Below are 23,886 nucleotides of genomic sequence, written 5' to 3'. Positions count from 1 at the left end.
CCTTTGAAGGCAATACAAATGGCAACAGGTTTTATATGACTGAGTTAGAAATGAAAAAGCATGGAGGAGAAATTGACTTTCATTGTGTGTGTGTGTGTGTGTGTGTGTTGCCCGTTGGAGCTCATCCGTCACCTCCCTGACTGTAGGGGTGTGTGTGTGTGTGTGTGTGTGTGTGTGTGTGTGTGTGTGTGTGTGTGTGCGTGCGTGCGTTGCTCGTTGTAGTTCATCCGTCACCTCCCTGACTGTAGGTGTGGATGTTTTTTCACCTTTTCTGCGACCTCTATTGCTGACACCTTCAAAAATAGGATGTAGGTCTCCCCGGACTTGTGTCTGCTGATATTTTCCTGCGCTTTTATATTTCCGAGGGATTATTTTAGTCTTTCCATTATAACGCCTGACGTACAGGTGGCTCTGTTTGTCTCTGTGCTGCGGAAGCTAAGTGCCCAGGAGAGACAGCAGATGTGATTTGAGTGCTGAGTGAAAAGCTTTTGTTTTCTGCCTCAATCCCAAAAAGCCCTGCCCAAGCTCACTGTTTGTGGTGATGGGGAAAAAAATATTATTTTTCATTAACCATGTGATTATATTACTTAATTGAGAGAAACACACACTGCATTACACAATCAGTGTTCTCTCTGGATTCCTCGGAACCTCGGATGTGCTCATAGGATGTTAAATTAAATTTCATTTTGTTGCAGTGAGTTTTCTTGTAAATTAAAACAACTAAATACAGCCATGCACTATAAGCATAGCACAGAGGCCATAATTGCAATAATGTTTTCATTATTATAGAAATAATTTAGGAGCTCTTAATTATTTAGAAATTTGAAGCCAGCATCCAGATCTCTGATTCTTCCATTAACAACAGTGTATCAGAGTCAAACTTTGCTTTCATGAGCATTGTACTGTATTATTTGTTTTCAACAGCATATTTGCGAACATTATGTTCCAGACGCGGCTCATATGCTGAAGTATTACGGATGCAAATGTAAATGTATTATTTATTGGAAAACGTTCAGTATTTTTAGCTCGACTTAATGTGAGCAAGTAAATCTTTTTGTTCCTCTCTCACACTAGTTTAAAATGTTTCTCTGTGCACTAATCTTAGGATGTTATTAACATTTATGGTCTGCATAAAATGAGGTCAGAGGCGATTTCCAAACCATCATTCATATGAATGGGTTTTCCTTTAAAGAGACTAATTTGCCAGATCAGAGGGAGAATTAAATACCCTTAGATCTGGTTAATATGGGTTTTAAAATCTGCTGCTAGACATGAATGATCTTGAGCCAAGACTTAACACTGCTTTCAGAGGAGCAGCTTCTGCAGTGAAACAGACCTAAACATTGACATCACCTCGCCTCCTTCCAGCTCCTCGATGAACAAATACATATCACACTGTGTCATGTCTTCTGCACATTGGCAGTCCCTTCAAGGCATCGGAGTGCAAATATTCATATATTTCACAAACTATGAGGCAAAGGGATAAAGTTCAGGACAAATCTGCAGAGATCCAGAGTCACACTGCTGCAGGAGAGGATCCAGTTCAAACCCATTGTTTTTGTTAAATTAATTTTACTGTCTTTGAGTTCAAAAGATGTTGATGCTTTGCTTCATTTTTTGTTTTTTTTACTTTCTAGCTAACATAACAAATAGACTTAATCATTTGCACTAAAATGCCTTTTTGCTTACAAATGTTGAATAAAGCAATTAACTGTACCTTGCTATCACCTCCTGTTTAATTGTATTGATTTACAGTGTCTTGCAAAAGTTTTCATCCCCCTTGGTGTTTGTCCTGTTTTGACGCATTAAAAGCTGGAATTAAAATGGATTTTTTGGGGGGGGGGGGGTTAGCACCATTTGATTTACACAACATGCCTACCACTTTAAAGGTGAAAATTGTTGTTTTATTGTGACACAAACAATAATTAACATGAAAAATCTGAAATCTGGAGTGTGTATAGGTATTCACTCCCCAAAGTCAATACTTTGTAGAGTCACCTTTTGCTGCAATTACAGCTGCAAGTCTCTTGGGGTATGTCCCTATTAGCTTAGCACATCTAGCCACTGGGATTTTTGCCCATTCCTCACGGCAAAACTGCTCCAACTCCTTCAAGTTAGATGGGTTGCGTTGGTGTACAGCAATCTTCAATTTATGCCACAGATTCTCAGTTGCATTGAGGTCTGAGCTTTGATTAGGCCATTCCAAGACGTTTTCCTTTAAACCACTCCATTATAGCTTTAACAGTATGTTTAGAGTCATTGTCCTGCTGGAACATGAACCTTCCATCTTTCCTTCAGTCCTGACCAGCTTTCCTGTCCCTGCAGATGAAAAATTAGCAGTATGTTTTGGGTCATTGTCCTGCTGGAACGTGAACCTTTGTCCCAGTCTCAAACCTCTAACTGACTCAAACAGGTTTTCCTCCAGAATTGCCCTGTATTTAGTGCCATCCAGCTTTCCTTCAGTCCTGACCAGCTTTCCTGTCCCTGCAGATGAAAATCATCCCCACAGCATGATGCTGCCACCACCATGCTTCACTGTAGGAATGGTGTTCTCAGGGTGTTGGGTTTGCACCACACATGGCGTTTCCCAGGATGGACAAAAAGATCAATTTTAGTCCCATTTGACCAGAGAATCTTTTTCCATGTGTTTGGGGAGTCTGCCACATGCTGTTGGGCAAACTCCAAATGTATTTTCTTAAGCAATGGCTTTTTTCTGGCCACTCTTCCATAAAGCCCGGCTCTGTGGAGTGTACAGCTTAAAGTGGCCCTATGGACAGATACTCCCATCTCCGCTGTGGATCTTTGCAGCTCCCTCAGTGTTATCTTTGGTGTCTTTGTTGCATCTCTGATTAATGCCCTCCTTGCCTGGTCTGTGAGTTTTGGTGGGCGGCCTTCTCTTGTCAGGTTTGTAGTGGTGACATATTCTTTCCATTTTGCTATAATGGATTTAATGGCGCTCCCTGGGATATTCAAAGTTGGGGATATGTTTTATGACCCAACCCTGAGCTATACTTCTCCACAACTTTGTCTCTGACCTGTTTGGAGGCTCCTTGGTTTTCATGTTGCTTGCTTAGTAGTGTTGCAGAGTCAGGGTCCTTCCAGAACAGGTTGAATTCTACAGACATCATGTGACAGGTCATGTGACACTTTGATTGCACACAGGTGGATCTTAATCAACTAATTATGGGACTTGTGAAGTGAATTGGTTGGACCAGCTCTTATTTAGGGGTTTCATACGAAAGGGGGTGAATACTTATGCACACTCCAGATTTCTGTTTTTTCATCTTAATTATTTTTTGTGTCACAATAAAACAACAACTTGCACCTTTAAAGTGGTAGGCATGTTGTGTAAATCAAATGGTGCTAACCCTCCAAAAATCCATTTTAATTCCAGCTTGTAATGCAACAAAACAGGGCAAACACCAAGGGGGATGAATACTTTTGCAAGACACAATTCATTTTTCTCCCCTTCTTTGCCCTCCATCTTCCAGTTCCCCCTCGGTTCCTAAAGAAACCATCGAACATGTACGCTCACGAGGCCATGGATATCATCTTTGAGTGCGATGTCGTGGGTTCCCCAGCCCCCACGGTGAAATGGGTGAAGAACGGAGATGCAGTCATCCCCAGTGACTACTTTAAAATTGTGGTATGTGGGAAAAAAAAGTCTCCCGATACTAAAACTAAGTCCATCTCTGGAGTCCTGCTTTCTGTACTGATGACTGTCAGCAGTTGCCCTTTTTTGTGCAGAAAAGCTGAACTGGGTTCTGTCATATGGTGTTTTCCATTTTCCCCAATATGTATTAGCCCATGCTGCTGTCTGAATATTTACTGCAAATTGTGTCTGAGGCTGTCCTTTTCATAACACCTGCATTTTTTGTGTGTGTAATTATCAGCTGCATGACCTTGACTTTGACATGCAAATTCCTCTCAGAAAGCCAGTTTCCTGTTTCTCATTTGCTCATATGATGTTATGTGTTTCTGTCTCCGCTAGAACCAGCATGATTTGCAGGTGCTAGGATTGGTGAAGTCTGACGAGGGTTTTTATCAGTGTGTTGCTGAGAATGAGGTCGGCAACACCCAGGCCAGTGCCCAGCTCATTATCCTGGACCTTGGTAAGTAAGGCCTGCACTCACACTCAGGCTGATTAGGGCATTTGCTGTTGACTAAAGTCATGTGGGGGCAGCACGGTGTTGTAGTGGTTAGCGCTGTTGCCTCACAGCAAGAAGGTCCTGGGTTCGAGCCCAGCGGCCGATGGGCCTTCCTGTGTGGAGTTTGCATGCTCTCCCCGTGTCTGCGCGGGTTTCCTCCGGGTGCTCCGGTTCCCCCACAGTCCAAAGACATGCAGGTTAGGCTAACTGGTGGCTCTAAATTGACCGTAGGTGTGAGTGTGAGTGTGAATGGTTGTCTGTGTCGGCCCTGCGATGACCTGGTGACTTGTCCAGGGTGTACCCTATAGTTAGCTGGGATAGGCTCCAGCTTGCCTGCAACCCTGTAGGACAGGATAAGTGGCTACAGATAATGGATGGATGTACAAACCTGCAGAAAACATACATTTTACATTTATTTGGCCCACGGAAGGTTTTAGTTTCTTCTTCGGTGGCATTTTGTGAAAACCGGGTGAAGTCGTCTGCAACAACCACCAACTGCGTCTTTACCGTTTGGGCTAGAACCCAGGACCTTCTTGCTGTGAGGTAACAGTGCTAACCACTACACCACCATGCCGCCCCCAGGTTTAGACATATAAATCGTAATTAATATTTTCATATCTAGAAGCTACCCAGAATGACTAAGTTCCCAAAGAGATATCTGGTCCCTTAGCTGAGGCTTCATACTTATAAAGTGCAAGTGCAAATAACTAATTGTGTGCAAATATTTATGCTGAAATTAAAACTATACAATACACAATACCACACCAGAAGCACATCAAGGACATTACACATGCACCAAATAAGCTCACCATGTAGTTCTGTTACAGAGCCAGGCAGCGGACGACAGAGGGGAACCAAGAAAGCCAAGCACACACACACACACACACACATCTGGAGGGAAATTTCATAAATATTTTGCAAGTATTTTACAGGGAAATGTTTAGTAATTTATTAGCTGAGAATGCACCAAAAGCCACCAGAAGTCGTATACATTTCAGAATTTGCCACCGCAAATTCAGTATCCACCTACAGCTTTTTTTTTTTTAGCCAGCTACTTCAGATTTGCTGGAGAATCCTGAAAAGGTATTCAGTAGGATTGAGGTCAAGGCTCTGTTCAGGACACTAGAGTTCTTTCACACCAACCTTTGTAAACCATGTCTTCTTGGCTCTCGCTTTGTGCGCAGGGGCATTGTCATGCTGGAACAAGTTTAGGCCTCTTAGTTTCAGCGAAGGGAAACTGTAATATTACAGTATACAAAGACATCCTGTATAATTGTGTACTTCCAATTTTGTGGCAGCAGTTTGGGGAAGAGCCACATATGGATGTGATAGTCAGGTGACCACAAATATTTGGATATATAGTGTATATTTATTAAATTCTTTGCTTTATTTCATTTGCTCCATTCCTGTCAGAAACAGTAGTAGTTTCATTTTCCTAGTGGATGTTTGCAAATTAGGGCAGCATGGTGGTGTAATGGTTAGCACTGTCGCCTCACAGCAAGAAGGTTCTGGGTTTGAGCCCAGTGGCTGATGGGAGCCTTTCTGTGCAGAGTTTGCATGTTGTTTGTGTGGGTTTCCTTCGGGTGCTCCGGTTTCCCCCGCAGTCCAAAGACATGCAGGTTAGGCTAATCGGTGGCTCTGAATTGACCGTAGGTGTGAATGTGAGTGTGAATGGTTGTTTGTCTCCATGTGTCAGCTCTGTGATGACCTGGCGACTTGTCCAGGGTGTACCCCGCCTCTCGCCCATAGTCAGCTGGGATAGGCTCCAGCTCACCTGCGACCCTGCACAGGATAAGCGGTTATGGATAATGGCTAGATGGATGTTTGCCAATTACTGAACTGCCAACATAGTAACATGTTTATATATCCTAAGCAAAAATCATTGGTATTAATAGAACACCTGAGTCGTGTTCAGGTGCCATGAGTTCAGTTTGTCCTCCCAAAGTTTAGCATTAACAAAGAAATATTAATGGCTGGTTAATAATTACACCATTGATGAGACAGTGAGCGCATGACTCGCAACACACATTCATATTCAGTTCTGTGCAGCTCCACCTGGGTTTGCTCAGGGTTCTCTGGTTTCCTCCCATCTCTCAAAAAAAAAACATGCACGAAGGTGGATTAGCAGCTGAAAATTATCTCTAGGTATGAATGGGTGCGCATGTGTGTGTACATAATGTTATGCGATGGACTGGTGTCTCATCCAGAGTATGTTCCTGGCTCACACTCAGACTCTGGTTGCACCACAAACCTGATGAGTTATTAATTTCACTTAATTTTTAACATCACAGAAAGAGTTGTTCAGCCATTTTCTTCGGTAGAATCAAACTTGATATTGGGTCACATGATACAAAATCTGGTACAGTGAATAAGAGGAGAGTAAATGTTTTATCTAATGGTTGCCTGCGTGTGCAAATGCTTTGTGAATCTAATTGCATCGAAACAAGTGAGCTAAACTGCTGTAAGGGCCAAAATACATTTGACTTTAGTAATAGGTCTTTGAGGGGAGGGGAGTGAGGTGAAGGATAGACAGAAATTTCAGAATTACTGCCAGTTTACGTGTGTGTGTGTGGAGGGGTTTTGATAATAGTCCTGGAGTCTTATTGCTGTTTGCAGTTTCCTGTGCTCATGGCGGCAAGATATGACACAGGCAAATTTGCATGCAGATCCACGCTCCCTTTTTCATGCATTGAAGATCACACGAGAGACGGTCATCACCACACACGTGCACACTCCTGCCGCGCTTTCTTTTCGCTCCCGTTTTCTGACACGCTCGTGCTCGCTCCCGCTTGCTCTTTCCTACTCTCTCCTTGTTCTCGTCACTCAACACAGGCACAGTCTGTTACATGCATCTTTTGCAGTCACAGCACAAGCACATGTTCTCACACTCATATAGCACATGGGAGGTGTGAGTAGCACTGCATTGATTGTTGTGTGTGTGTGTGTGTGTGTATGTGTGTGTGAAGGCTGCTACATGCTGCTTGTGTGTTTCTAGCTGTTACACTGGGAGTCTCCAGGCAGACGTAGCATGTAGCCCTGAGCAGCTCTACTACTCAATCTCCAATTAAAATGTCCTCATTAATTAGCACTATGTGTTGCGTCTCATTTACACTACTGAGCTATATATTAGCACCTCTTATATTCCTGTCGGTGAGAGTGAATAGCACCGAGTGTAAATCTGCATTTCGATGCTGTACAAGGTTTTAATGCCTAATAGAATCTTTTAATTGTTTACAGTATTTGCGTAAGTGTTTTAGTGTTACTGATCCATCTAATCGCTGGTCCATTTGGGAGTGATATAGAGGGAGTACGTATAGGTAGAGGGCGTGCACATACACACATTCTAATCTTTGTGGGGCTTGAAATCCAGTTCTGAAAGTGATTGTACAGTTTGTATTCACTGGGTGTACTGCTCTGACACACGGCAAGCAGGCTGGAGAGTTATTAATTGCCCTATACAGAGAGCTGTCTTTTATCACCTGCAACATTTTTAGCAAAATGAACAAGATCAAACCCTTCACTAGCTGCATGAAAAAGATTATAGGAGGAACCTGGGCTGTCGCTTCTCTTTTGTAGTGGAATAGCTTTTCATAGTCAAGTGTCTCAGGGAAGACGTTGGGTCCTAAAAGTTTTCTCCAATGTACAACCAAGACAAAACCCAATATTAAGACAAGACCAAGATCCATATCAACTAATGTCAAAACAAAAAGACCAAGACCCATACCAACCAATGCCAAGACAAGATCAAGACCCATACCAACCGAGACAGGACCATGGCCCATACCGGCCAAGACTAATATCAACCATTACTAAGATAAGATCCATACCAACCAAGACCCATGCCAGTAAGTACCTCTTTACAATTTCAGATTGTCATAGCTTTTCAAAACCAAGTATCTCTGTGAAATATGTTGAGTCCTAAAAGGTTACCCCGTGTACTGTATATCTCTTAACTTGTGAGTAAATATTTATAAGTATGGAAATGAGACACTTAACTATTCCTAGTCTTAAAAATAGCTCACAGCTGGTTTTGATTCTCTGGGATGTCCTTTTCCTCAGCATGTACATGATTTTATTTACTTACATTTGGACTTGGGCGGCACGGTGGTGTAGTGGTTAGCGCTGTCGCCTCACAGCAAGAAGGTCCTGGGTTCGAGCCCCAGGGCTGGCGAGGGCCTTTCTGTGCGGAGTTTGCATGTTCTCCCCGTGTCCAAGTGGGTTTCCTCCGGGTGCTCTGGTTTCCCCCACAGTCCAAAGACATGCAGGTTAGGTTAACTGGTGACTCTAAATTGACCGTACATGTGAGTGTGAATGGTTGTCTGTGTCTATGTGTCAGCCCTGTGATGACCTGACGACTTGTCCAGGGTGTACCCCGCCTTTCGCCCGTAGTCAGCTGGGATAGGCTCCAGCTTGCCTGCGACCCTGTAGAAGGATAAAGCGGCTAGAGATAATGAGATGAGACATTTGGACTTTTATTTCTTCAAACCAAGTGTGTTAAGAACGAGGCAGTGACATGGACTGTTTTTAATCACCTGACATGACTGTCATCAGCCCCATTCGAACGTCTTCATACCAATCTGTGTCATTTTCTCAAGACTATTGATTGTGCATTTGTTAATTGCAAAAATCTGATGTGAATGCCATAAATAAAATCTGATATACAGGAGTGCTCTCTCTCTCTCTCTCTCTCTCTCTCTCCCCTCTGTCCATCCTCATGATTACAGGTAAAAGCCCATCCTTGTCAAATCTCTTCTTGTCTTACAGAGGTAGTAATTCTGTAGGCAGCTCCTTCATCAGTGAGCAATCAGACAGAGAATTGCTGCTGATGAGCTTGCCTGGACTGTACAGGATTTTGAGAGAGAGCAAGAGAGGGAGGGAGGGAGACTCAGTGAGAGAGTTTGCTTAAAGTAATGACTGGATGGCTATAGTTCATAAACTCTGCTTTGGATTTTTCAGTGTGGACAGAATGCAAAGCAGCATCAGCTTTAGAGGGACATGAGAAGTTCATGTTATAATGGCTTTTTTTATTCTCCAGCATTTTGAAACCCCACCTATGCACAAACCCTGATGTTGAGTACTTTTTACTCCACCCTGATGATTGTGAACTGCTATTAATAGAGCGATATTTCCTTCATCAGTCTGCTTTCACTATCTAATTGGCAAATTTAGCCATAAATGTGTCTCCAGAGGGGTGTAGAATTTCTACCTGGCCTCCCTTTCCTGTGATAAGACCCCCTGTGGTATTCAGGTTATACAAACATCCTGTCAGGCACGCTCCTAACCATAATACTCATAATGACAGTTTTCCTGAATGTGGCTAGTTATTCTTTAGTGATCCAAAATGTTTTCTGTCTGACTTATAAAGATTTGTAATCTCTGACATGCAGGTGGGGTACAATCAAAAACAATATATATTTGACAGGTTTTTGACAAGGTTTATTAAGACCATGCAGGCCATGTCTAATTTCTTTTTTGTGTGTTATTCCACTGTTGTGATGGTTTAGATGATGTGAAGCTTTGAAATCAAAGTATCAGTCTAGTACAATATTGTAGTCAATACTGTCTCCAATACCAATTAAGACCAAGACCCATACCAACCAATGCTAAGGCTATGGCTCATACCAACTAGTACCAAGACCCCTATACTAGCCAATGCCAAGACCAGTGCCTGAAGTAACTTGTACCAAACCCCAAGACCCAAATCAACCAAGACTAAAACACCACGATCAGTACCAACCAATACCAAGACCCAAAACAACCAAGACCAATACCCACCCATCCATCCATTATCCATAACTGCTTATCCTTTGCGGAGTCACAGGCAAGCTGGAGCCTATCCCAGCTGACTATGGGCGAGAGGCAGGGTACACCCTGGACAAGTTACCAGGTCATCACGGAGCCGACACATAGAGACACACAATCATTCACACTCACATTCACACCTATGGTCAATTTAGAGCCACCAATTAGCCTAATCTGCATGTCTTTGGACTGTGGAGGAAACTGGAGCACCCGGAGGAAACCCACACAGGCACAGGGACAACATGCAAACTCCACACAGAAAGGCCCCCGTCGGCCATTGAGCTCAAACCCAGAACCTTCTTGCTGTGAGGCGACAGTCACTACGTTTACATGCACATAGAGAGAATCGAATTTCTGCCGTTGCTCAACTGAAATCGAAGTTCAAAATGCCATGTATACACCTTAATTCGGCTGAAATTGAACCGAACTTGATTTCTCGGAATCGAGCTACACGACCTAGTTTATGCGATTTCTGCCGAGCTACTTTGTGCATGTAAACCCTATCGAGCTAGTTGTCGAGCTACTTCCAGAAGTGACGAGTGACGAGACCACAAGCGGGAAACACAACAGCCTCGGTCGGCATGACAACAGTAGTAGCGAGCAGCAGAAGAGGTCAGGAGGAACAAACGAAGAAGAGAAAATGGCGATGTAGAGCTCTCTGAAGTGTGGGTGGAGCACAGAGGACGGCAGGACAAAGCTTCTGGTACTAATAGGCTTTTTATTGTCAGACTTTTCAGTTTAACAGCCTACTTTTATTCTTGAGAGAAGCGCGCGCGCTGTGTTCTAGTCCCGGGATGAGCTGTCCCCTCTGCTCTCCCTCTGCCTCCTTAAATAGGGCGCAGTTACTGGGAAGACCCACAAACACAGGTTAATTACCGTCAGGTGTACCGTCGTTCTGCCACTCACCTTCCCTGGCTCCGCCCTCCTGTCACAGACCGGCGCTTGACCACGCCCCCACTGCCACAGGCAAGCAGAAGCGTGCACTTCTGGAGCAGTGAGGAGACAGAGTTCATGCTCATTCAGCTTAAGGAGTTGAATATATTAAAATTCATGGACGGGAGAAAAACGCGCAATGGAGAACACGGAACTGATAACTTTGTTTACACTCTTGAATAGCTCTTCTTCATGACGACAACCGGAAGTGTACCAACACGATGGGGCGTGTAGCGCCACCTGTGGCTCGGGTGCACAATGCACCTCACACAATAGCCCGATTTCATTGTGTGCATGTAGGATTGGATTTCTCTGGCACCCTGCTGGGACCTTCAGCTTGATTACCGACAGCAGCTCGATTTGGATGTGCATGTAAACGTAGTCAGTGCTAACCACCACACTACCATGCCGCCCTAGACCAATACCCATACCAATTAGTACCAAGACCAAGACCTCCTACAAACCAATACCAAGCCCAATGTCCAAGCTATTTTATACCAAAACAAGACTACGACCCATACCAACCAATACCAAGCCCAAGACCCAAACCAACCAAGATCAAAATGCCACAATCAATGCCAGTCAATACCAAGACCCAAAACAACCAAGACCAATAGCCATACCAACTAATACCAAGACATGACCCTGACTCATACCGATCAAAAGACCACAACCCATGTTAACCAATACCAAGACAAGATCTAGATAATTTACCAGCTAGCAAACATGGTCTACCAGGTTGGCCAGCTCAGTGTGTGTTTTTGAGGTGGTCAGATTAAGCTAGATTCTTCAGTAGGGTAGGTTGCCAACATCACTTAGTGTACATATTACCTAGATATGTTAGTTAGTTAGCTATGTTACCTGTAAATGGCTCTGAAAATTAACTTGAGATTGGCAGCTTTGAAACAGATGTTGTACACCAGTTAGAGACTCTTGAAGTTAGCTAAACATATTCTAATGTAACAAACGGAGCATATTCAGGTTAAAAATGAAAAGTTAGCTAGTTCTAGGAAGCTATCTTATGTGATTACCTTAATCAGTACGATAATTGTAGGAATGTATTTTTGATTAATGGATTTGAGACCGAGAGGAGATCAAGATGTGTCCTCACAAACAGTTTTCCATCCTGGTGTAGGATATTATGTGTAATTGCATTGATTTCTGCAAGGTGATACATTTTTGTTGCATCAGCGTTTTTGCAGTGGAAGGTCTGCTCTATATGGTTTCTTGTTACAGATCCTGGAGTTATTCTGTTATTGCTATTTGTAGTGCTCTATTGAGACCTTGCAGCTCTTTTGTAGAGGTCACCTGTCAGACAGGTTTATGGGTGATGGGAAGACGCAGCACTGACTTACAGTTCTCAGGTGTCCTGATCATATTTACCCAAGGCTGCAGACCTCTTTCTTTAGACGTCAGAGTAGAGTGTAAAACTTCTGAACTCTGAGAAAGGTCCGTAACCTTATAGTAAAATTTTTTTATGCATGGTTTTCCAGGGGCGGCACGATGGTGTAGTGGTTAGCACTGTCGCCTCACAGCAAGAAGGTTCTGGGTTCGAGCCCAGTGGCCGGTGAGGGCCCTTTCTGTGTGGAGTTTGCATGTTCTCCCCGTGTCCGCGTGGGTTTCCTCCGGGTGCTCCGGTTTCCCCCACAGTCCAAAGACATGCAGGTTAGGTTAACTGGTGGCTCTAAAATGACCGTAGGCGTGAATGTGAGTGTGAATGGTTGTCTGTGTTTATGTGTCAGCCCTGTGATGACCTGGTGACTTGTCCAGGGTGTACCCCGCCTCTCGCCCATAGTCAGCTGGGATAGGCTCCAGCTTGCCTGCGACCCTGTAGAGCAGGATAAGCGGCTACAGATGGTTTTCCAGTTATTTCACTATTACAGTTTTTTTTAGAAGAATGCATGTGTATGGTCAGAGCACTTTCCTCACTGTGCATTAGTACTTTTATCTCCATTATTATTTTTGACGGGCGGCACGGTGGTGTAGTGGTTAGCGCTGTCGCCTCACAGCAAGAAGGTCCTGGGTTCGAGCCCCGGGGCCGGCGAGGGCCTTTCTGTGCGGAGTTTGCATGTTCTCCCCGTGTCCGCGTGGGTTTCCTCCGGGTGCTCCGGTTTCCCCCACAGTCCAAAGACATGCAGGTTAGGTTAACTGGTGACTCTAAATTGAGCGTAGGTGTGAATGTGAGTGTGAATGGTTGTCTGTGTCTATGTGTCAGCCCTGTGATGACCTGGCGACTTGTCCAGGGTGTACCCCGCCTTTCGCCCGTAGTCAGCTGGGATAGGCTCCAGCTTGCCTGCGACCCTGTAGAAGGATAAAGCGGCTAGAGATGATGAGATGAGATGAGATTATTTTTGACCATATCTAATAACATTTAAGGATAATATCAGCGCTCTCCTCCTGTGTACTTATTCATTTCCTGAATTCCTATATTCTCTTTAAAGAACAAGGTTAATGCTCCACAGTAACCCTGTGGGGGAAACTGTGTGTACATATATATATATATATATATATATATATATATATATATATATATATATATATATAATGGAACATTAGTGCATTATCATTAGTGTGTGTATCCACCCCCATCCTGTGCACCCACCTGCCTCATAGGGCCATTAATAAATAGAGCTTCTAATATTAAACAGCATGTAGCAAGGTGACGTGGGTAGACCTGCTGTGTTAGTGTTATCTTTGTCCTCTGTGACCTGTTGTCTTTCTCCTGCTGATCCATGACGTGTTTGGTGAGAGATACATGCTGAGAAGTTGACCTTGAGGGTATGTGCAAACTATGTGGATGATTTGGGTGGTTAGGTTTTCAGCTTTGCGGGATAAGAGGAAATTTGGCTTTGGGGTGTCTCAGGGCCTGTTTTCATATACAGTAAGTTCTCTGCTTTCTCTTAGTTAATCAGTTCTTGAACTAATTCAAAAAACATTTGAGTGTCAAGGTTCGGGTCACTGGATGAGAATCAAAAATGTAAGTGACAGCTTACAGTTGCAGAAATGGAAGATACCCAGGTTTGAAGAAACCACCAAAGAGTGGAGAAAAAAAACTCTGCCAGAGATAATTGTAGAAAGGAGACATGAAAACTAACGAGGTGAAAAGAGTAGAAGTCCACACTTTTCTTCCATTCAGAATTCAAATATGGCAGGTGAAAGTGTTACTTGAACTAATAAATACATCCAGTGTTCATATTAACCAAGAAAATCCAAATATTACAAGTGACTAATAATATATTCATCTTTAAAGATCACTTTGTAAATCACTTTGACCAACAGACATTGCTTTGAATGTACCCTATACATGAAATTTACTTAGTTCCTTATTTATTATGGTTAGCATATCAGACGTTCGCTGGCTGTGCTGTGAAAATTGTGCCTGCAGACGCTCATCTGAGTTTCCAAATCTGTCATTGCTTAACTCTTGAATATTTTCTATCATGAGAACTGTCATTAAAAAGCTTATAATCTCAGCTTTCTAAAGAAATGTATCTCGTTAAGATCTGCTCAGTACTTTGGGAGTAACAGCAGGTTGAATTTGGTACAACAGAGTAAAAACTCTGCTCGCGTGACGTCGGGAAACTGCCGGTGCTTTTTGAGTCATGGGAAAGTGGTCAGGCTCTCGCTCTTCTGATCGGTTTCCAACTGGATTACTCGTGAATATCAATCAGATAACTTTTATAAGGATGTTCTCTCGCTCTTTCTGCTGAAGTATTCAGCAAAATTTTCCATCATCTAGTTTTGATGTTATGCTTCACAGGAGACTTTGAAGTGAGTTTTCATAGCTTTACCTACTTATTTTTCAAATCAAACTCATCTCATCTCATTATCTCTAGCCGCTTTATCCTGTTCTACAGGGTCGTAGGCAAGCTGGAGCCTATCCCAGCTGACTACGGGCGAAAGGCGGGGTACACCCTGGACAAGTCGCCAGGTCATCACAGGGCTGACACATAGACGCAGACAACCATTCACACCTACGGTCAATTTAGGGTCACCAGTTAACCTAACCTGCATGTCTTTGGACTGTGGGGGAAACCGGAGCACCCGGAGGAAACCCACGCGGACACAGGGAGAACATGCAAACTCCACACAGAAAGGCCCTCGCCGGCCACGGGGCTCGAACCCGGACCTTCTTGCTGTGAGGCAACAGCGCTAACCACTACACCACCGTGCCGCCTCAAATCAAACTGATTCCTGTAAATAAATAACTATTTTAGAATATAACTGTAGCTGTTTTGATGAAAAATATTGAGATCTTAGCAGTTGGAGTAAGATTTAAAAAAACTGGAAGGCAGAAACGTGAGTGTCAATTTCAGTTCAGTTAAAGGGAATCGTTTATTGGATGTGGCTCACGCAGGTTTTTCAAGGTTAACTTTGAAAGCTGTGAATATTAATCGAAATAATCATTTATATTCTTTCATGTAAACACTAGTAGGCCCTGCTTAGAAATACAAAAGCCTACAGTGTCTTGCAAAAGTATTTATCCCCCTTGGTGTTTGTCCTGTTTTGTCGCATTACAAGCTGGAATTAAAATGGATTTTTAGGGGGTTAGCACCATTTGATTTACACAACATGCCTACCACTTTAAAGGTGAAAGATGTTGTTTTATTGTGACACAAACAATAAGATGAAAAAAAAAACAGAAATCTGGAGTGAGCATAGCTATTCACCCCCCAAAGTCAATATTTTGTAGAGTCACCTTTTGCTGCAATTACAGCTGCAAGTCTCTTGGGGTCTGTCTCTATTAGCTTAGCACATCTAGCCACTGGGATTTGTGCCCATTCCTCAAGGCAAAACTGCTCCAACTCCTTCAAGTTAGATGGGTTGCGTTGGTGTACAGCAATCTTCAAGTTATGCCACAGATTCTCAGTTGGATTGAGGTCTGAGCTTTGATTAGGCCATTTCAAGACATTTAAATGTTTCCCTTTAAACCACTCCAGTGTAGCTTTAGCAGTATGTTTCGGGTCATTGTCCTGCTGGAACATGAACCTTCGTCCCAGTCTCAAACCTCTGGCCGACTCAAACAGGTTTTCCCCCAGAATTGCCCTGTATTTAGTGCCATCCGTCTTTCCTTCAGTCCTGACCAGCTTTCCTGTCCCTGCAGATGAAAATCATCCCACAGCATGATGCTGCCACCACCATGCTTCACTGTACGAATGGTGTTCTCAGGGTTTGTGCCGCACATGGCATTTCCCAGGATGGCCAAAAAGATCAATTTTAGTTTTATTTGACCAGAGAATCTTCTTCGACGTGTTTGGGGAGTCTGCCACATGTTGTTGGACAAACTCCAAACATGTTTTCTTAAGCAATTATTTTTTTCTGGCCATTCTTCCATAAAGCCCCACTCTATAGAGTGTGTGGCTTAAAGTGGTCCTGTGGACAGATACTCCCATCTCCGCTGTGGATCTTTGCAGCTCCTTCAGTGTTATCTTTGGTGTCTTTGTTGCATCTCTGATTAATGCCCTCCTTGCCCGGTCTGTGAGTTTTGGTGGGCGGCCTTCTCTTGTCAGGTTTGTAGTGATGCCATATTCTCTCCATTTTGCTATAATGGATTTAATGATGCTCCCTGGGATATTCAAAGTTTGGGATATTTTTTATAACCCAACCTTGAGCTATACTTCTCCACAACTTTGTCTCTGACCTGTTTGGAGGCTCCTTGGTTTTCATGTTGCTTGCTTAGTAGTGCTGCAGAGTCAGGGTCCTTCCAGAACAGGTTGATTTATACAGACATCATGTGACAGGTCATGTGACACTTTGATTGCACACAGGTGTATCTTAATCAACTAATTATGTGACTTGTGAAGTGAACTGGTTGGACCAGCTCTTATTTAGGGGTTTCATACGAAAGGGGGTGAATACTTATGCGCACTCCAGATTTCTGGTTTTTTTCATCTTAATTATTGTTTGTCTCACAATAAAACAACAATCTGCACCTTTAAAGTTGTAGGCATGTTGTGTAAATCAAATTGTGCTAACTGTCCAAAAATCCATTTTAATTCCAGTTTGTAATGCAACAAACCAAGACAAACACCAAGGGGGATGAATACTTTTGCAAGACACTGTACAGGGCACAAAGAGGATATTAGAAATATTCTTTCATTACTTTTTTATTTTGATAGAGAATGGTAGCTGTGAATGACATTCAATGCTTATTTATGCATATTTTATGACTGTATTGGTAATTTGTAATGAACAATGATTTCTTCTTCTTTGTGATGTATAAATGAGAGTTAAGATCAGAAGAGAGTGTACCGATTTAACGTTTTTTTTCTTAATTAGCATAATTAATACTAATTAAATACGAATTCACATAATTTGCTTTTACTATTTTTTTTTTAATTTGTATTCAGTATACAAGCTTCTTTGTGCCTGCCAATTTCCATGGAAATATCTTGAAAAATAAAAAAAGTTATTCAGAAAAAAACATGGGGCGGCACGGTGGTGTAGTGGTTAGCGCTGTCGCCTCACAGCAAGAAGGTCCGGGTTCGAGCCCCGTGGCCGGCGAGGGCCTTTCTGTGTGGAGTTTGCATGTTCTCCCCGTGTCCGCGTGAGTTTCCTCCGGGTGCTCCGGTTTCCCCCACAGTCCAAAGACATGCAGGTTAGGTTAACTGGTGGCTCTAAATTGAGCGTAGGTGTGAATGTGAGTGTGAATGGTTGTCTGTGTCTATGTGTCAGCCCTGTGATGACCTGGCGACTTGTCCAGGGTGTACCCCGCCTTTCACCCGTAGTCAGCTGGGATAGGAAAAAAACATTTGATCTCATTTGTCAGTGAGGCCCATTTTGGACCATGTGATCTCATCTCATCTCATTTCATTATCTGTAGCCGCTTTATCCTGTTCTACAGGGTCGCAGGCAAGCTGGATCCTATCCCAGCTGACTACGGGCGAAAGGCGGGGTACACCCCGGACAAGTCGCCAGGTCATCACAGGGCTGGACCATGTGATCCTAATACATATTACAGCAGGTTTCTAAAAATTAAGCTGTTTTTCAGTCTTTGATTTGTAATATCTCAAGAATGGATAAACATAATTTAATTCTCTAAAAAGTATATTTTTTAGCATTCAATTCTGAATTCAGTGAGACCAGTTTCAAGCAATTTGGATTGAATTTGAATTTTCACCCGATATGCCTAATTATACACAAAGAAGAAAATGCATTAAAATGTTTTGGCACTGATTTCTCACCTAATCATCTTTGCATTTCCATCAAGCACTTTGTGCTTAGCTGAAGTGACAGTTGTCTCATTCTGTATATCCAGCAATCTGGGTCTGCTGTTTAGATCGTAATGTAGCCAGATTAAAGAGTGCTATTAATGGCGTATCTTGCTAGGAGAGGAGATGAGCTCCACTTTGTGGTCCTCACATGTGACAGACTCCAGCTGGCATTAGACGGGCATTCCGTTGCCAAGCGCTTCAAGCTGGCAGCCACCTCTCATAGCAGTCGCTCTCCTTGCTTTAGCACCGACATTCATTCATGCAGTGAATGAATACAGAGCCTACACAAAGGGTAATCCTCAATACACATGCTCCTGCTTAGGGTTTCTGTAGGATATCATAAGGGTTGGCTTTTAGCATTCAACACTTGGTTTTGGCTTGAGCTTAACACTTTTTTTTTCCTGCTTGTTCTATTCTTCTATGTAAGACTTCATATAATTGTTGCAATTCAGTTTTTTTGAATGATGCCAAAATCACAATACATCACCAGCTTTTCTCCAACAGCATGCATTTTGATCCTAACTATGGGTTCTCTGTGCTTCTGGTGGCTGCTTTGAGCTTTGCTGTGAGATGCTCTTGTCTGCCTGACTGACTTCGTCTCTTCCCCATCCCACTGCAAATGAACATAATGAATTGCCTTGAGTATTCACCACGGGTCATTTTCCAGTCTGCCGGACCTCCAGGAGAGAAAATGGGCTAGTCAGTATTCAGCAGGAAGAGTGCTCATCTCTCTCTGAGGTTTCCTGGGCTGCGTGGAAGTGACTGCTGCTATTACGAATGCTATGGACAGCTTGATTTGAGTCATAAACCATGGAGACAAGGCTAAAGGAACAGGAAAGAAGGAATCTGGATTTGTTTTGTTGTATTGTATTTTATAAGGGGGAAAGTTTCTCTGATTACTGTACAATGTTTCATCTCTTAGATCTAATCCTTTTATGAATGTAGAAAATGGAAAAATATATATGGTTGATCAGTACTTGATCTTTACTGTCAACAGCAAATGAATCTTTTTTGCTTTGTGCTGATATACAGTGCTTCCTCTCATCAGTCAGTGATGTATTTCTTTGTTGCTTGGTTATTGTGGGCCTTCTGCATGCAGGTCTCCTGCGTATCGGTTCCATTTCTTGTGCTCGTACTTCATTTGTAAATTTGTAGTTTTTCATTTGTCTCTTGTAGTGGACAGTTTGTGGTTTTGTTGTGTTTTTGGTCAATTTTAAGTTCATTTTTCCCCCTATTTTTCTTGCCCTCCTTTCCTCCATCCCCACCTATGTATCTATTATTTACCCTCCCTGTCTCCCTCCACCTTCCCCCATGATGTTATCCCTCCACCCCTTGTGTACCCCAGACATTGCCCTCCCAACGTCTCCTGTCCCCTCACTGACCAGTGCCACTACTGACCATGTAGACTCTGGGGAACGTTCAGGCTCCATCCCATCACCCCCGCGCGACCTCATGGCCTCACTTGTCTCTACCCGCTTCATCAAACTCACCTGGAGGCTTCCGGCCGATCCACATGGGGACAACCTGACCTACTCTGTCTTCTACAGCCTCGGGGGCTCCAGCAGGTAGGAAATCACCTTTGCTGCAAGACATGGTAGAGGCTAGGGGATCATCTTGTGTGGTAAATACTCATCTGTGCAGTTTAAAGTTTTGACAAGTCAGCACATAGCAACACAGCATCTTTATTTCAGCAGAACTATATCCCCCTTATGCTTTCTCTCTCTCTCTCTCTCTCTCTCTCTCTCTCTCTCTCTCTCTCAACAGGGAACGTGTTGAGAACACCACAGCTCCAGGAGAACTGCAGGTCACCATCGACAACCTCGTCCCCGACACTAAGTACACATTCAGGGTGGTGGCGTCCAACAGAAACGGCCTGGGTGAAAGCTCTGCTCCCCTTACAGTGGCCACCCAGCCTGAAGGTAAGCCACATGCGTACATAGCCACACACATTCTGCCTTATAGCCTTCACCGCAAAGAGTAGAAACTTGGCCAAGACTCTTTTCCGACGTGCTGCCCCTTCCCTCCGGAGCCAAACTGGACTTCTGTGCACTGAGTCCAAGTTTACTCAAAACAAGCTGACCAGCAAAAAAACACTGAATTGAGCAAATGCAGAGGATTTGCTGCCTTTCAGACTGGAGCTTTCTCTCTATGAGCTGTCATTTTTGGCAAGGCTTGGATTGTGTGTTGATGAAAAAAATCAGTCGAATGACTACTCTTGGTGATATAGAGTCTGAAGACGGTAGCGTTGCTTTCACCAGCTCCAGACTCCCCAGTTCAATCCTAAACGCAGGTTTCTGTCAGTATCACATATCCTCCCAGTATCCATTTGGGTTTCCTCTGGGTTATCCAGTTTCTTCCAACCTCCCACAACATGCATAGTCTCTAAATTTCCCCTAAGTGTGAATGAGTGTGTGAACGTGTGTCCATGGTGCCCTGCAACGAGCGTCCAATCCAATATGGATTCCCGCTTCACATTCAGTGTGCCCTGGATAGGCTATGGATCCACTGTGACCCTGACCAGGAGACACCCTTTACTAAAGATGAATGAATTTATCAGGTTGCATGAGCTCTGCTTATAATGTTTTTCACAAATGGCCAACCGTCATTCTCCTCATAATTTCAAAGACTATCATGAGGATACAGTATAATATGCTTTGCTTCAGTTAATAAGTTAATTAATAAGTCATTTAATACTAAATTGTCTGTTTCATAACATCGGTCACATCTGTCAGTACATCTACACTGAGATTGCTCTTTCCAACTATCGTCTCAAATCCTATTTCTGCTGTGATCAGGAGTGGAACTCTGTGAGCTCTCCATCAGTTACTGTAGATGCAAGCCTGTTATTCAAAGAATTCTGCTGCAGTGGGAGGAAATGTCACTTCTTTTCAACGATATGCTGGAAAATATCAGTTTGGGGGAGAAACCACCAGTCAAACAAAAGTGATGAAAGGCAAAAGTAGAACTGCAACAAGTCAAAAGTTGAAGATGTGGGCTTTGAAGATGTTAGCTGTGATTTGTATAATAATAATAAATCTGAAGGTAGCGCAGGATGTTCAAATTCAGTGAGAGACTAACACTCAGGGTTTTCAGAGGCTTATGATCTAATCAAGGCTTTTGTCAGAACTGAACCATAGTGCTCCAAAAATATAGGAACATAGATACATCTATTATCCGTAAGCGCTTATCCTGTGCAGGGTCGCGGGCAAGCTGGAGCCTATCCCAGCTGACAATGGGCGAGAGGCGGGGTACACCCTGGACAAGAAGCCAGGTCATCACAGGGCTGACACATTGAGACAACCAACCATTCACACTCAAGGTCAATTTAGAGTCACCAGTTAACCTAACCTGCATGTCTTTGGACTGTGGGGGAAACCGGAGCACCCGGAGGAAACCCATGCAGACACGGGGAGAACATGCAAACTCCGCACAGAAAGGCCCCCGTCAGCCACTGGGCTCAAACCCAGAACCTTCTTGCTGTGAGGCGACGGTGCTAACCACTACACCATCGTGCCACCAAATATAGATACAATATTCTGCATATTTTGAAACCAACCTACATTCCTGAAAAGCATGCTCTTTTATTTGGGTTTCCAGTGCAGGTACCAGGACCTGCTCCCAACCTGCAAGCTGTGTCCATCACACCTACTACAGTCACTTTGACCTGGGAGAGACCACTCACAGGGAATGGAGAGATCCATACCTACAAACTTTACTACAGCGAGAAAGGAAAAGACGTGGAGCAGGTGAGACCAAGAAACCATGGTAGAAGGAATTTGATTCGATGTCACAAAACTTGGTTTATTCTTTGAAAATATATATTCTGTGTGTATGTGTTTTTAAGGTTTTGATCATTTTTTGTATGTTTTTTTTTCCTCTTTCAGGACATAGATGTTGTAGGTTTGTCTTACACAATGACAGGACTGAAGAAGTTCACAGAATACAGTTTCAGAGTCGTGGCCTACAACAAGCATGGATCTGGAGTGTCTACTGACGACCTGAGCGTTCAAACACTTTCTGATGGTATCTTAGTTTTAATGTTTGGTAGCATTAAGTGACAAGAATGCACATACTCTTGCAGCGAACTGACTCTCTTACTTTGAATACATCTTGAATATAGGGTAGTTCTTTATTCTACATTAGTGTATCATTCAATATTATACTCAAACAATCAAACACCTTTAAATACATAACAAAGGCGAAATTTGCCCACCATGTTGTCAAATTTGGAGCCAGAGTTTGCGAAGTAGAGATGAGAGTTGAAGTTAGGTACACCTACTCATTTCATAGGCCCACCCCCTTCTCCCAATACCAAGGTCCAGTGTATCACAGAGGCTGTCAATCACTTCATTCCCAAGAGTAGCCGCTCCTTTTTACTATATAGGAGAATAGCATTTTAAAAACAAATGTCTGATGAGGAAAAAATGTGCAGATATCAGCATAGGGAAAACTAATTGTTCGAATCAGGCACTGTAGATGGAAAGCCAGTTTAAGTGAGAAAAAGAACATGGAAAATAGACTATTCTGTCATTGAAACTCATGGGAATGGGCGGAGCTAAAAGTTATACTGCAGTCAGCCAGCAGGGGCGCTAGACCTATAGTTGCTTCACATTTTAGAGAAGTTACGCTGTCCATGTTCTCTACATTCAGTGGTTTTAACTAACTGTAGTTATGTAACGATTCATACAATTCATGAGTCACAATATTTTTGAAAAAATATTAAATGAAGAACATGTTATGACTACAAAATGCAACATTTTATTTTCCTATACTTTATCAACTTAAAGGCTCACTCACAACCCGCCATATGTGCTGCTATGGGCGGTCTACAGTAAAAAATTTAGCAAAACCATGCTTGAGACTTGCGTGACACTTGCGTGTGTTCAGCACCGTAGAAGGTCGCAGACTGGCCGTGGACACTTTTGGTCCTGCACATGCAAATTCTACGGGTCTTGCGAAAAATCAAGAATGCATACACTACGTACGGGACCCGTACTCCTTTTGTACGCCTGAACCAAGTCAGCAGCACGGCTAGTAGGGGCTTTTTGCAATGACAGTAAGACACACGAGTGACGCACAGTCATTGTATGAGTGACGTGCCTCAGAAGTACTACACAAGTATTCCACACTTGCTATTTGTGTGGCACACAAGACAGAAGTACATCTCACTTTCTATCCCCATGTGTGGCATGCACGCAGCGGACGTGACCCGCACGCGACACGAGGGGCAAGACTCTGGGTATATATATTGAGGAGGAACCAAGGAACCAATCATGTAGCGTGTAGCATTGTAGAAGGGAAGAAGACCACCTCATTTGCTGTTTTTATTTGAGTATATGTTAATTTACCTTGCAAACATCAAATAATAAAACGAGTATAAGGGAATAACGCATTTTATTACATTGTAAAAAATCCCAACTAAATAGCCCAACAGTTTGAGCACTGAAACACACTCTGACTCCGAGCTACTGTCCTGCTCCTGCTGAGTGGTGGGACGGGGTGCTGGGATGTCCTTGTCCTCATCACTGAGCATGGCACAATGGCCTGACAGCGATGATGGGATTGCAGTGTCCTCACTTCTGGGCGTCATTAGCTGGAACATACATGAAAATCAGCATATATAATATTAATTACATAAGCATATAGATACTGAAATGAATGTTTAAAGCGTGTGTATTTACCTGTGAAAATCCCTCTGGCGGGGTGCTGTGCTTTCTGCCGGCTTGAAGGCAAATTTCTCCCTGTCCGTGCAGGGCTCACTGGTGCTGCTACCATCATCATCAAATTCT

General features: G+C 43.3%; 1 protein-coding gene across 6 annotated transcripts in view; it reads left to right on the top strand.

Moving 5' to 3' along the window:
* Positions 1–23,886, top strand: part of neo1b (neogenin 1b) — a 329,393-nt gene that overhangs the window by 269,140 nt on the left and 36,367 nt on the right. For all 6 annotated transcript variants that reach the window (XM_060914523.1, XM_060914522.1, XM_060914525.1 and 3 more), the window contains exons 6-11: positions 3,492–3,646; positions 3,992–4,112; positions 19,443–19,662; positions 19,862–20,016; positions 21,695–21,843; positions 21,982–22,120. In XM_060914523.1, the coding sequence (XP_060770506.1) occupies positions 3,492–3,646; positions 3,992–4,112; positions 19,443–19,662; positions 19,862–20,016; positions 21,695–21,843; positions 21,982–22,120 (939 nt within the window). The remainder of the gene's footprint in view (positions 1–3,491; positions 3,647–3,991; positions 4,113–19,442; positions 19,663–19,861; positions 20,017–21,694; positions 21,844–21,981; positions 22,121–23,886) is intronic.

This window comes from Neoarius graeffei, chromosome 2 (assembly GCF_027579695.1).
Source record: "Neoarius graeffei isolate fNeoGra1 chromosome 2, fNeoGra1.pri, whole genome shotgun sequence".
Lineage (NCBI taxonomy): Eukaryota > Metazoa > Chordata > Actinopteri > Siluriformes > Ariidae > Neoarius > Neoarius graeffei.
Note: the sequence above shows the minus strand (reverse complement) of the source record. Positions and strands in the feature narration are given on the sequence as shown.